This window comes from Bison bison, unplaced genomic scaffold (genome assembly GCF_000754665.1).
Source record: "Bison bison bison isolate TAMUID 2011002044 unplaced genomic scaffold, Bison_UMD1.0 scf7180017864498, whole genome shotgun sequence".
NCBI classification, from domain to species: domain Eukaryota; kingdom Metazoa; phylum Chordata; class Mammalia; order Artiodactyla; family Bovidae; genus Bison; species Bison bison.
In genome coordinates, this window is record NW_011495057.1 from 10,998,299 (window position 1) to 11,013,283 (window position 14,985).

Here is a 14,985-nt window from a genome sequence, read left to right on the forward strand (position 1 = left end):
GAGGAAACAGTGGAAACAGTGTCAGACTTTATTTTTCTGGGCTCCAAAATCACTGCAGATGGTGACTGCAGCCATGAAATTAAAAGATGCTTACTCCTTGGAAGGAAAGTTATGACCAACCTAGATAACATATTAAAAAGCAGAGACATTACTTTGCCAACAAAGGTCCATTTAGTCAAGGCTATGGTTTTTCCTGTGGTCATATATGGATGTGAGAGTTGGACTGTGAAGAAGGCTGAGCGCCGAAGAATTGATGCTTTTGAACTGTGGTGTTGGAGAAGACTCCTGAGAGTCCCTTGGACTGCAAGGAGATCCAGCCAGTCCACTCTGAAGGAGATCAGCCCTGGGATTTCTTTGGAAGGAATGATGCTAAAGCTGAAACTCCAGTACTTTGGCCACCTCATGCGAAGAGTTGACTCATTGGAAAAGACTCTGATGCTGGGAGGGATTGGGGGCAGGAGGAGAAGGGGACGACAGAGGATGAGATGGCTGAATGGCAGCACTGACTCAATGGACGTGAGTCTGAGTGAACTCCCGGAGTTGATAATAGACAGGGAGGCCTGGCGTGCTGCAATTCATGGGGTCGCAAAGAGTCGGACACGACTGAGCGACTGAACTTAACTGAACTGAATGCCCACCCGGCTTATGCAGGTACAGCAATCAGTGATCTCATAGCTTTGCTGCTTCTACTTGTCACGCATGCTAAGTCGCTTCAGTCGTGTCTGACTGGACTGTAACCCACCAGGCTCCTCTGTCCATGGGATTCTCCAGGTCAGAATACTGGAGTGAGTTGCCATTTCCTTCTCCAGGGGATGACCCAAGGATTGAACCCACATCTCTTATATCTCCTGCGGTGGCAGGCGGGTTCTTTACCACTAGTGCCACCTGGGAAGCCCAAGGGTCTTTAAAAAGACTACAAACTTTGAGCCTCTCCCAAAACTGCTTGAGGATAAAAAGCATTACTATCTTAGGAATTCCCTGGCAGTTTGGTGGTTAGGACTCTGCCTTTTCACTGCCAGGGGCTCTGGTTCAATCCCGGGTCAGGGAACTAAGATCCCACAAGCTGTGCTACTGGCAAAAGACACCCAAAAAACAACTCACTACTGTCTTCACAGCTGTGTGACCTCAGCAAGTTGTTAACACCTCTCTGAACCTCAATTTGCCATCAGTCAGGGTAGAGAGAAAGAGGAGCATTTAGCATTACTCCAAGAGTGAAGTGAGGTAATGTGACCAGTGCCCACCATGGAGCTTGGCACCAGTATTCATCTTCTGTTTGTATTCTGTTTGTGCAAAACTCAAATCAGTGTGAGCAAAGAGGGGGTGACTTTTAGTTGACAAGAAACACAATGTTACCTGTTTGCTCCTAAATCATGTAGACAAAGAATTCCTGCCAGAACCTTAAGTGTTCATTAGAAATGTTAATTATGAGTTGAGCATTTGAACTGTTGTTTGTAATACTCTTACACTTTGAGAACCAATCCTTAGGGACACAAGGAAAAGCTAAGAACATTGTGCCATAGAACTTACAGTTAATCACCTGAGGCAGACAGAAGTAAAAGACAGTAGAGGACTTAGATCTTTTGATTACGAAAGTATTGCTCTTTCCAAGAAGGGCAGCTGTGGCTGTGCAAAGATAGGTTACTGAATTTTTGAGTCAGAAAACCAAGGAAGATACCTACAAAAAATAAAACCAAAACTATAGAGAAAATGGTAATAGGATCATACAAATCAGTAATTACCTTAAAGGTAAATTAATTAAATGCACCAACCAAAAGACATAGACTGGCAGTGTGGATGAAAACTTGTGCATGTATGCACTTCACTTACCACATCATTCTACTTCCCAAATTGTATGTAATTATTTTATATTGTTAAGTTAACCATGTTTCCCTTATGGCTCCCAATTGTAATGATCTTTTATTTTTTTTGTCTGAGTGTTGGTTGTGAAAACTGATAAACACCTAAACATCTTTTACCGTTGTGATTCAGTTCAGTCGCTCAGTCGTGTCCGACTCTTTGCAACCCCATGAATCACAGCATGCCAGGCCTCCCTGTCCATCACCAACTCCCAGAGTTCACCAAGTCCGGGAGACTCACGTACATCGAGTCAGTGATTCCATCCAGCCATCTCATCCTCTGTCGTCCCCTTCTCCTCCTGCCCCCAATCCCTCCCAGCATCAGAGGCTTTTCAATGACTCAACTCTTTGCATGAGGTGGCCAGAGTACTGGAGTTTCAGCTTTAGCATCATTCCTTCCAAAGAAATCCCAGGGCTGATCTTCAGAATGGACTGGTTGGATCTCCTTGCAGTCCAAGGGACTCTCAAGAGTCTTCTCCAACACCACAGTTTAAAAGCATCAATTCTTTGGCGCTCAGCCTTCTTCACAGTCCAACTCTCACATCCATATATGACCACTGGAAAAACCATAGCTTTGACTAGATGGACCTTTGTTGGCAAAGTAATGTCTCTGCTTTTGAATATGCTATCTAGGTTGGTCATAACTTTCCTTCCAAGGAGTAAGCGTCTTTTAATTTCATGGCTGCAGTCACCATCTGCAGTGATTTTGGAGCCCAGAAAAATAAAGTCTGACACTGTTTCCACTGTTTCCCCACCTATTTGCCATGAAGTGATGGGACCAGATGCCATGATCTTCGTTTTCTGAATGTTGAGCTTTAAGCCAACTTTTTCACTCTCCACTTTAACTTTCATCAAGAGGCTTTTTCATTCCTCTTCACTTTCTGCCATAAGGGTGGTGTCATCTGCATATCTGAAGTTATTGATATTTCTCCCGGCAATCTTTATTCCAGCTTGTGCTTCTTCCAGCCCAGCGTTTCTCATGATGTACTCTGCTGTGATTATGTAACTATTATTCATTTAATACCATCATACCACGATTGGTCAACAGAAAATAATAAAATTCTATAGCACTGAACACTGCCACTTAATAGAAAAAAGAAAAAGAAAACCCAGCTTAAGACTAACCAAGTTCAGGCACTTTCTGTAGCTGTGACTTTATAGAAGTAACAACCAGTATGTACCACAGTTTGCTCATCTGTAAACGAAATAATGATCTTTCTTAGGGGGTTGTTAAGGTTAAATGAGTTAAGGTCTGTTATAAACTTTGTAAATAAAAAGCAGTGTATCAAATTTGAAATTATGGGGACTTCCTTGGCGGTCCAGTGGTTAATACTCCATGCTCCCAATGCGGGAGTCACCGGTTCAATCCCTGGTTGGGGAACTAACAGCTTGCATGCCTCAGGGCACAGCGTTTAAAAAAAATTTTGTTTGAAATTATATCAAAACATAAAGTTTCCAAACAACATTAGTAACAAAAAGAAGAAAAGGGTAGGAGCCCAGGCAGATCCAGGGTTGTATATAAAGAACAGGGCAGTCCCATCAAGTTATTGCTGAATCAGCTCATATGTCACTGTTTAGCACGCGTCTCCCAGGGAGACGGTTTACTCACTTAGTCTGGTCGACATCAGGTGCTCTGCCTTCAGCAAGGGATTGTGGGCACCTGGATTGGGGTCCCACCAGTTTGTATCTCATATAAGAGGGGTGGGTCCTGCAGAGCAAAATCAGGATGCTGTGGTAAGAGTAAGGGGAAATGGGTGCTGGGCAGGCGTAGTTCAGTTCAGTGCACTTCAGTCGCTCAGTCATGTCCGACTCTTTGTGACCCCGTGGACTGCAGCACACCAGGCCTCCCTGTCCATCACCAACCCCCGGAGTCCACCCAAACCCATGTCCATCGAGTTGGTGATGCCATCCAACCATCTCATACTCTGTCGTCCCCTTCCTCTCCTGCCCCCAATCCCTCCCAGCATCAGAGTCTTTTCCAGTGAGTCAACTCTTCCCATGAGGTGGCTAAACTATTGGAGTTTCACCTTCAACTCAGTCCTTCCAATGAACACCCAGGACTGATCTCCTTCAGAATGGACTGGTTGGATCTCCTTGCAGTCCAAGGGACTCTCAGGACTCTTCTCCAACACCACAGTTCAATGGCATCAATTCTTTGGCCCTCAGCTTTCTTTATAGTCCAACTCTCACATCCATACATGACCACTGGAAAAGCATCAAGCAAATGCCTTAGGAACAGTGCAGACATAAGTATTCTCTGCGTGTATGTTAGGGTTTTATCACAGAGGGAGAAGAGAATACTTTCAAGAATCAGTAATGGCTAATCACAATGACTAATAATGGGACTTCCCAGGTGGCACAGAATCCACCTGCCAATACAGGAGATGTGGGTTTGCTCTCTGGATCAGGAAGATCTCCTTGAGAAGGAAATGGCAGCCAACTCCAGCATCCTTGCCTGGGAAATCCCATGGACAGAGGAACTTTGTGGGCTACAGTCCATGGGGTCGCAGAGTGGGACACGACTAAACACATGCACACAATGGCTAATATATTTGCGAATTTTGTTTGTGAAATTTCCTTGAATTGTGTACCTATGATACATGAACTTTTCAGTATGTATAGTTTACTTAAACCTTGAAGAGCTTAACTTCTGCTGTATATTAATATTCCCAAGTAGATATTACACACTGAGTTAAGAGCTATCAAATCATGCTAATGTGTATAACCTATTGAAATGCTCACTTTTACTCTGTGTGCACTTAATCGTCAACAGTTCCCATAAATAGGTCAAGATTATGTGTGAATTCTGTTCATTATGTTAATATTTTGTCAAGATTATCTTTGAGAAAACCAGAGAATGTATTTCTTGACATGGAGGACATTCCTAATAGTGGTAATTTTGATTAGGTAATTGTCTATATCTGAGGATGAGTTTAAAATTATGAATACTTATAATGTGTCTGGTATTTTTACCACTTCAACTTGTTAGTTCCTTATCTAACACACAAAAACCCACAAAACAAAGATCTATTACCCCTCTCCCCCGACACACAAATTTTAAGGTAAAATAAGATTAAAGAACGGAGAAGGCAATGGCACCCCACTCCAGCACTCTTGACTGGAAAATCCCATGGATGAAGGAGCCTGGTGGGCTGCAGTCCATGGGGTCTCTAAGAGTCGGACAGGACTGAGCGACTTCACTTTCACTTTTCACTTTCATGCATTGAAGAAGGAAATGGCAACCCACTCCAGTGTTCTTGCCTGGAGAATCCCAGGGACGGGGCAGCCTCATGGGCTGCCGTCTATGGGGTCACACAGAGTCGGACACGACTGAAGCGACTTAGCAAGATTAAAGAAAAGAAAATGATGTTAGATATCCTTTGAGTTATAGGGTTTTTTTTTTTTAATGTAGTTGATTTATAATGTTGTGTTAGTTTCAGTGGGCTTCCCTTGTGGCTCCGCTGGTAAAGAATCCACCTGCAATGCAGGAGACCTGGATTCGATCCTGAGTTGGGAAGATCCCCTGGAGAAGGGAAAGGCTACTCACTCCAGTATTCTGGTTTCGAGAATTCCATGGACTGTATAGTCCATGGGGTCGCAAAGAGTTGGACACGACTGAGCAACTTTCACTTCTGAAGAAGGAAATGGCAGGTGTAGGCAAAGTGTAGGCAAGTGTAGGCAAAGTGATTCATTTGTACATAGATACATACAGATATATAGATTCTTTTTCAGATTATTTTCTATTATATCAATAGGTTATTATAAGATATTGAATATAATTCCCTGTGCTATACAATAGATCCTTGTTGCTTATCTATTTTGTGTGTAGTAGTTTTTATCTGTTAATCCCAAGCTCCTAATTTGCCCCTCCCTCTCCCTTTCCCCTTTGGTAACCACAAATTTGTTTTCTATGTCTGTGAGTCTGCTTTGTAAATGAGTTATCTGTATCATTTTTTTTAGATTCCACATATAAATGGTATCATATGATATTTGTCTTTCTCTGTCTGACTTAGTAGGATTACCTCTAGATCTATCCATGTTGCTGCAGATGGCATTATTTCATTCTTTTTTGTGGCTGAGTGATATTTGAGTTATAGTTTGAATTCTGTTTATAAGAAGGCTGTTTGACCACCTTGCCTGTCACCTGTTGTGTGTCTAGCACATGTGGTGAGAACCTGTGACCCACAGGGAAGATAAAGAGACTTTCCAGCAAGTGTAGGATGCAAATGGAGCTCTCTCTTTTTTTTTTCTAATAATTAATTTTTATTAGAGTATAGTTGATTGACAATGTTATGTTAGTTTCTGCTGTACAGCAGAGTGAATCAGCTGTCTGTATGCATGTATCCCCTCTTTTTTGGATTTCTTTCCCATTTAGGTCACTACAGAGTGCTGAGTAGAGTTCCCAGAGCTGTTCAATAGGTTCTCATCTGTTATCTATTTTATAATAGTGTAGATGGAGCTTCCACTTGGCAGAACTGCTCTTAGTATCCGAGGTGTCATTAAAATACAGTTTCCACACATGAACTCCCAGTGGTGGCTCCTTAATTCCTGTCAAGGAGAGTGACGTGTTCTTGATTTGTGTCCTGTAGATTCTGCCGTTCTTGCATCGCTACCAGTCTAAAGAACAATAAGTGGACCTGTCCTTACTGCCGGGCCTATCTTCCTTCCGAAGGAGTTCCAGCAGCTGATGTCGCCAAGAGAATGAAATCCGAGTTCCGGAATTGCACCGAATGTGACACTCTGGTATGTCACCCTGCCTTTGCTCATAGTTACCAGCTTAGACCGCTGAGAAAATTGTTAGACAGCTAGTCATTTCACCTCTGCCTTTGACCTCATCCTACTCAGATTTCAGAGTGTATTGTCTCAGTCTCTCCTCTTCCTGTCCTCCAGTTTTATAAGTATGGACTGCAGGAGAGCCGTCACCTGATGCCCACCATCACCTAATTTCTCAAATGCTTTCATCGACCACCTCCATTTCCTCCCTTCCCATTACTCCCCTCACCCCTTATTATGTGGCCTCTATTATGTTACTGTAGCCCGCCCAGTGCATAGCTTTATTTTCAAGCCCAGTGGCGTAATTCCATCTCTGCTGCTCTGGGCTTTGCAGTAGTTATCTCTGTTGGCTGCTGCCTCCCTCTTACTGTTTTGCTCCGTTGATACTATACTAGTCTGGTTAGATCATGTGAGGTCTTAGAAGCTGTGTCAAAGGTTCTAGATTTTATCTTAAATGCCATAGGGTGTCATAGAAAAAGTGTAAGCTTTTGATCAGGTTTATATTTTTAAGCTCTGACTCAGGCATGTGCATGGAGAATGGTTTGGAGGGGGCAAAAGCAGAATTGGTGGAGTCAGTTTAGTGGCCTTTAGGATAAGTGGTTAGGAAGCTGGGTTAGCGTAAAAGCATTAGGTATGGAATAAGAGGTTGTTTCAGGGTGTACTTAAGAGAGGGATTGAAGAAAATTGGTAAGAAGCTGGATGTGGGGGGTGCATAAGAGTGAGGTGTCAAAGATGCCTCCCAAGTTTCTGAGATGAGTAGGTGAAAATGCTAATATGGGGAGTAAATTTAGAGAAGAATCTACAGAGTTAAGTTTTAAGTTTTACATACATTACATTTGAACTGCTAAGGGGACTATATCTAGATATTACCTGTCTAGAGATCAAAAGGGCGATCATATACTGAGGATCTCAATTTCTTAGAGAACCTTTCTTGCTTGTTCATCTAAGTTATAATCTCTTAAACACTTTCTCTTAGCACTCTGTGCTTTCCCTTTATAGCACTTATCACCATTTGTAATTGTGCTTTTGTGACTTAAGTTTAATGTCCATTATCCATTATCCCCACCAGATTTCATGAGGGTAAGGATTGTGTCTGTTTTATTGGGTTGTGTATCAAGAGCTTTGAGTAGTGGCTGGAACATAGTAAATGCTCAAATGCATTTTTTGAATATTTATGTAAGACCTAAATCTGTTCATGGCTGTGTGACTACGGAATCTATGCATGGTCTTTGGAGTCAGACATCTTAGGGTTGAGCACTAATTCTCTCACTTACTGTTTGTGATTTGGGGCAAATTATTAATCTGTTTTTGTTTGAGTCTTTGTAAATTGAGGGAAAAGATAACGTTCATGTTACAGGGTGGTTGTAAAGATTAAAGACAAACCACAAGTGGCTTTTAGCACTGTATGCTCAGTCGTGTCGGACTCTTGCAACCCCATCGACGGTAGCCCACCAGGCTCCTCTGTCCATGGGATTTTACAGGCAAGAATAGTGGAGTGGGGTGCCATTCCCTTCTCCAGGGCATCTTTCTGACCCAGGGATTGAACTGCATCCCTTTCATCTCCTGCATTGGCAGGCAGGTTCTTTACCACTAGCGTTACTGGATGGGATTCATTTCAGCACTGTGGAAATGAATGCTAAAATCAATAGCTCAAAATCAATAGCTTTTCACATTCTTAGTAATCAGTATTGCTTATTTTTATTTTGATATTTTGCCATCGTTTAAAATTCAACATGCAAAAACTCAAACTCAGCATATTATTCTGTTACCCAGTTCTTTGGTATCTGTCAGAAACAAGAGCATTCTCTCTATTATCCTGGGTCAGAATCTGCTTCCTTTTTTCACTCCCTATTTCTGATTATTCACAAGTATTTTGATCTTTCCTTTGGGAGATTTCTTTGCATCTGTCTCTTCTTGCTGGAATATTAGGCATTCTCAACTCTGCTTCCTGTGAGTCCTGGCCAGATGTCCATTCCATGAGTATCCCAGTCCCCAATATTGAATGGTTTCCTATCTACTTGTCTTCACATCCTTTGTTCGTTTGTTTTTCCTCTATTAGAATATAAACACCTTTAATGCAAGCACAGTGGCTTATACTCCTGCCACCACTGACAACCGATTTCAGTTTTGTGTCTGGGGTAGACACCCTATGAATTTATCAATTCACTTGTCAGGAAACAGTCCCCACATTTATATGAGGAATGTTGATCAAGGACTATAAAGAAGAAAGAGACTTAACGAAAGTCACAGGGAGAGGAGAGAGCACTGATGTGCAAAGTTGGATGTTAAATGTTGTAAAGCAGTCTGTTTTAAGACAGCTGCCTACATCGGTCCTAGCTTTTACATCTTTTTAGATGGATAAAGCAAGGATTTGTTGTTAACGTTTCCATTTGCTTTTATTTTTGTCTTTTGTGAAGCAGTTACGACTGCTTCCTTGAGATGGTAGATTTCATGTTTGAGGTTGAACTTCCGTAGCTTGGGCAAAATGAAGCAGGGTGGGTCGGCCACCTTACCACAACCCTAACAAAGCTTCCTTTAGCACAAGATCTTATCAGAGTTTCTAATGACACATTTAGTAGAATATGTGCTATGCAGCAACAGATCCCTCATGGTTAGGATCTCTGAATGTATATCTGGAAGGACAAGGGTTCTTTATTCTGCCTTCATAAAAATGGACTGCAAGAGCTGTCCTTTATATTTGCTCTTAATGGGGCCATTAAGTATACTGTGTATTGTGAATTCATGTAATGCTACTGGATGTATTATAAAGCCATGGTATTTATATCTTTCCCTGAAGCACAGGATTTCTTTTTACTTACTCCGGATATCTGTAAAATCCATCTATTTATTCTTTTTATCTCTCTCTGTTTTTTTTTCTCTCTCTTTTTACTTTTTTCCCCCTTTCCTTCCTTTTGCTCTTTTTCTTTCTTCCTTCTTCCCATCACTAATTTAGGTAATAGTATCCAAAAAAAGTAAATTTGATGTAATATACATTTTTTCACTTTGAAAAACATATGCTTTCTAAAAGAACCAAATTCAAGAACTCAGCTCCCGGATCTTCTGACTATAAAGAAATTTTAAATTAGTGTTATTCTTGATAATGCCTTAAATTGATTGAACTATTACCTTGACTGCATCCTTTTAATCAACTGACCCCACATTATGACCTTATTTGAAATAAGAAAGCAGTGAAGTTGGGTCACAAAAGACTTCATTGACTGAAGTGAGCCTCTTTTCAACAGTGAGCTTATTTTGATCTGCTTTCATATAGGTTTGCCTCAGTGAAATGAGGGCACACACAAGAACATGCCAGAAGTACATAGATAAGTACGGGCCACTGCAAGAGCTTGGAGAGACGACAACGAGGTTTGCTTCTATACACTTTGGTTTAATGCTAAATTTGACATGCTTGTAAAGAATTTAACGGGCTGGAAAGCGTAACACTTTTATTATGAAAATATGTATATGGTTGTTTTGGCTCCTAATCATAATACCTCTTATTAGTAATCATTTGTTTTCAATGACTAATAGCAGTAATTGCAAAAGAATTTTTGCTCTGTCTGCTTTAAAAACTTTGGGGAGAACCAACTGGACACTGGAGAGATTGGGGAAGCTTCCTCAGACAAGTTTATATGGAGGAAGATCCAGAAATAGAAAGCAGAACTGTTGAGTTTCTGCTAGGCTCTGTGTTGTGACTAAGAGTCCTGAAGCAGATGATGGTTATGAGATTATTGTCTTTAGTTTTCCATCACCACTACTCAGTCTCCAAGCTCGTTCCCTCTCATTTTCCTGCTTACTCTTTAGAAGGGACAAAGTGACATCTCAGTATATATTCTAACATGAAAGAACACGCGTGGGGCAGGCATTCTGAATCCTACAACCTGTTTGCTGGGTAATCTTATATGGGGCTGGAGGAAGGATGGAGACAGCGAGTAGGTGTAATGGAGGATATTGATATTTTTTCTTAAAAAAAAAAAAGAAGGAAACAAATCTAGGTCATTAAAACTCCAGGAGATAGTGGAGGATGGGGGAGCCTGGCGTGCTGCAGTTCAGAGGGTTGCAAAGAGTTGGACATAACTTAGCAACTGAACAACAACTATTCTGAATGGCAGAGGAATTACAAAGTTTGACGTTTGCCTCTGCCGAAGAAATAGAGAAATGCTTTGTGTACTACTGAATGGAGATAATGGCTTTGAAACCATTAAGTCTTCCTATGAATTCAGCTATCTAGTAGAGGTATTCAGTATAATTTCTTTTCCTCTCCTGAAGATAATGTTAATTATGCTTATTTTAAGAAATTATATGTATCAGTTCATTCAGTCGCTCAGTCATGTCCGACTCTTTGCAACCCCATGAATTGCAACACGCCAGGCCTCCCTGTCCATCACCAATTCCCAGAGTTCACTCAAACTCATGTCCATCGAGACAGTGATGCCATCCAGCCATCTCATCCTCTGTCATCCCCTTCTGCCCCCAATCCCTCCCAGCATCAGGGTCTTTTCCAATGAGTCAACTTTTTGCATGAGGTAGCCAAAGTATTGGAGTTTCAGCTTTAGCATCAGTCCTTTCAATGTACACCCAGGACTGATCTCCTTCAGGGTGGACTGGTTGGATCTCCTTGCAGTCCAAGGGACTCTCAAGAGTCTTCTCCAACACAACAGTTCAAAAGCATCAGTTCTTCAGCGCTCAGCTTTCTTCACAGTCCAACTTTCACATCCATACATGACCACTGGAAAAACCATAGCCTTGACTAAACGGACCTCTGCTTTTTAATATGCTATCTAGGTTGGTCATAACTTTCCTTCCAAGGAGTAAGCGTCTTTTAATTTCATGGCTGCAGTCACCATTTGCAGTGATTTTGGAGCCCAAAAAAATAGTCTGACACTGTTTCCACTGTTTCCCCATCTATTTCCCATGAAGCGATGGGACCGGATGCCATGATCTTCGTTTTCTGAATGTTGAGCTTTAAGCCAACTTTTTCACTCTCCTCTTTCACTTTCATCAAGAGGCTTTTTAGTTCCTCTTCACTTGAGCACAGAACAAAATGCTTAATATTTTGTAATAATCTATCAAGGAAAAGAATCTGAAAAAGAATGTATATACATGTATATACAACTGAATTATTGTGCTATATGCCTGAAACTAACATGACAGTGTAAATCAACTCTACTTCAATAAAAAACATTTTTTTTAAACATAAAAAAGGGGAATGCCCTAGCACTCTAGTGGTTAGGACTCTACACTATCACTGCCAAGGGCTCAGGTTTGATCCCTGGCTGGGGAGCTAAAATCCTATAAGCTGTGCGATGCAGCCAAAAATTTTTTTAAAAAGAAATACTACTCAAATATATCTTAAATTTCCTAGTCCAGAAGTCTAGATGTTTTTCTAGAGATTACTTTGCAAATGCACCTTTTATTATAGGATTATATTTATTCCATACTCCTATAAATTGTGAGAAGAGTTTGGATTCTGTTAGACTGGCCCCAGGGACCAGTAGGAAGGAAGGCTAACAAACGAGTTGAAGAACCATGTGGTTTGATTGGAAAGTTGATATGAAAATTTTAAAGCATATAAATACTAATTTATCCTGCTAGTTAGAATTAAATAACAAAGAGTTAAAATAACCAAAATGAGAAGGGTTGTTGATTAATCAGTCTTACAAGATATATTAATCTTTGCATTTAATATAGAAATCTTTGCTTTATAGAACTTATAACATGATTCAAATTTTTTAAGTTCTTATGCAAGGAAACTATCCAGAATACATGTCTTGGGGAACAAGAAGTTATATCTATAATGGAAAATGAGTGAAAAATTCCAAGCCTCCGTATAGTCCCTAAGAATTTAAGGCAGCACTATGCAGTGGAAATATAATACAGAACACATGTAATTTAAAATTCTCTGGAAGCAATATTCAAAAAGTAAAAACAAATGAAATTAATTTTTCATGTATGTTATTCAACTGGTTAAAAATATTCTCCTTTGAACATGTAATCAATATATAAATTATTGAGACGTTTTATATATAAAGCCTGCAAAATTCAGAGTGTATTTTAAACTTCTAGCATATCTCAGTTTGGACTGACTGTGTTTCAAGTGCCCGGTAGACACATACCTAATAGCTGTTCCACTGGACAACACAGATGCGTAGGACAGGTACTCCTAGGTGCACAGAAAGATGTAACAAGGTAGTGTGAGTTGTTTTTCATTCTTCACTGGATGCTAAAACTGTGAGTTGACATCTGTGGTTATATATGCCAGTGTCGTCAGATATTCTGGTTGGAGAACAAGTAACACCCAATTCAGATGTTACCTGAATTAGAAAAAGAAGTAAAAGAGACAGAAAAAGTGACACAGATACAGCTGGGTGGTATGATCCTCTGTGTCTCATTAATGGAGTGCTCAGAGTATACTTTTCTTCCAAAGAAAATAAAGTGCTTCAGGCACACTATAACTGTGTCTCTGTCCTGCCCCTGTGAGGTTACACATTTGCATTGCTCATGAGAAAAAATTTAGGCACCAAGATTATTATCAGGATAGGAAAATGAATATGAAATCGAAAGAATGAGCACTAGAAACTAGATCCACCTACATTCTGTTTTTTATCTCTAGCTAAGTGACTGCTGTCTAATTATCAGTAATTTCAGGAATATCTGTGTTCTGTGCAATTTCCAGGTGTGTATGTCCTTTTTGTCAGAAGGAATTGGATGAAGACGGTTTGCTGGATCATTGCATTAATCATCACAGATCAGAAAGGAGACCTGTGGTGAGAAATTATGTTACTATATATTTCTGCAGTATCTAAATTTGATACACATTAGAAAATCCATTTATGGGCTTCTATTTATGGATATATCATAAAGGATAATTTGTGTCAAGGTTACAGTGATTCTATGACTATGAACACCATGTGAAAGTGTCTAGTTGAAACTGACAAGAATTACCAGTGTGCAATTACTCTTTCATTTATGAAATTAGACAACATTGTCTCTTACAGATAATCATGGGCATAATCAACTAAGCAGATCTAAAATGCATAGTTAAGATTTAATGTTACTATGCTAACTGTGCTCACATCCTAAGTGAGAAACATTTTTTAATAATGCAAATATGGTTATCAAGGCAATAATACACTAGACATGAAAAGTAGAAAGTCATTCACCTTTATTAATCAGTTCATTATTTTATTTCAGAGTCTGAATATTCATCAATAGGCTCACAGATTAAAATGCATATTGCTTATCATTTCCTTGATCTATTGTGAATGCTGCCTTTTTTCTTTTCAACCTGGCACTTTAGTTCTGCTTTGCAATGTGGCTCTTATAATTTTCATTTTTGTATAGTTGAGAGGTAAGGCAGGGTAGTGATGGATCATCATCATTTACTTGGCCATTTTACTAGTTTTTAACATTTGAATTGCTGCCAGTTTTTAGGATTTGCATTCACATTCTTGTACGTTTAAACTTCTCTTTCTATGTCATTTTTTTCTTAAGAGGAAATTCCATAGATTGATATTTTTGGGCCCAAGAGTGCAAGCTTTAATTAACACTCAAAACGTATTCTAAAAAGTTAGAGTCAGTTTATATTTGTGTCAGCAATTGATGAGTAAACTGCTTTCACCTTAACCTGGCCAAAATTGGGTTACATTTATTTTTAAATTAACAGATGTAAAATGATACCTTGAAGATTATTTCGGATTTTATTTTGGTTCTAAACAGAACTAAAATATGTATATGTGTGTGTGTGTGTGTGTGTGTGTGTTTCATATATGTAAAAGTTTGGGGTTTTTTTAATTTGAGTTTTAAAGGTTTTTTTTTTTTTTTTTTTTTTTCATAAAATCCTTTTGGAAGGTGGATGAGGTTAAATGTAAGTTTATTAGATGATTGATACATAGCACTTACAACAATACTATGAGATAGAGATGATTATTATTTCCATTTTACCAACGGTAAACTCAGACTCAGAGAGGTTAAGTCTTACAAGGTAAGTCTTACAGCTGGTAAGTAAGCAGAGCTACAGTTTGAAGCCCAGTGTCTAGCTCTGGGGCATAAACACCTGTCCTATACTAGCAAGTTCAAGAGAAAAGCCCCATAGCACAGTCAAAGGTCTTTTTTTATTCACCCTAATAGTCCAGAGGTTTGATTCTTGGAATGGCTAGCTAGGAGCTTGATATGTGTTGGGGGAACAGCGGAGATTGTCATGGGCTTTTCCTGTTTAAGTTGCCCTTGGATGAACTGAGCTAAGGAGGTGTTTTACGATTGGTCCCTGGGGTACCTTCCTAGACGAAGCTTGAAGAAAGCATTGGGGGACTTCCCTGGTGGTCCAGTGGCTAAGACTCCGAGCTCCCAATGTAGG

General features: G+C 40.0%; 1 protein-coding gene across 1 annotated transcript in view; it reads left to right on the forward strand.

Moving 5' to 3' along the window:
* Positions 1-14,985, forward strand: part of RNF125 (ring finger protein 125, E3 ubiquitin protein ligase) — a 104,746-nt gene that overhangs the window by 79,169 nt on the left and 10,592 nt on the right. The window contains exons 2-4 of the mRNA XM_010828967.1: positions 6,446-6,599; positions 9,901-9,995; positions 13,306-13,396. Of these exons, the coding sequence (XP_010827269.1) occupies positions 6,446-6,599; positions 9,901-9,995; positions 13,306-13,396 (340 nt within the window). The remainder of the gene's footprint in view (positions 1-6,445; positions 6,600-9,900; positions 9,996-13,305; positions 13,397-14,985) is intronic.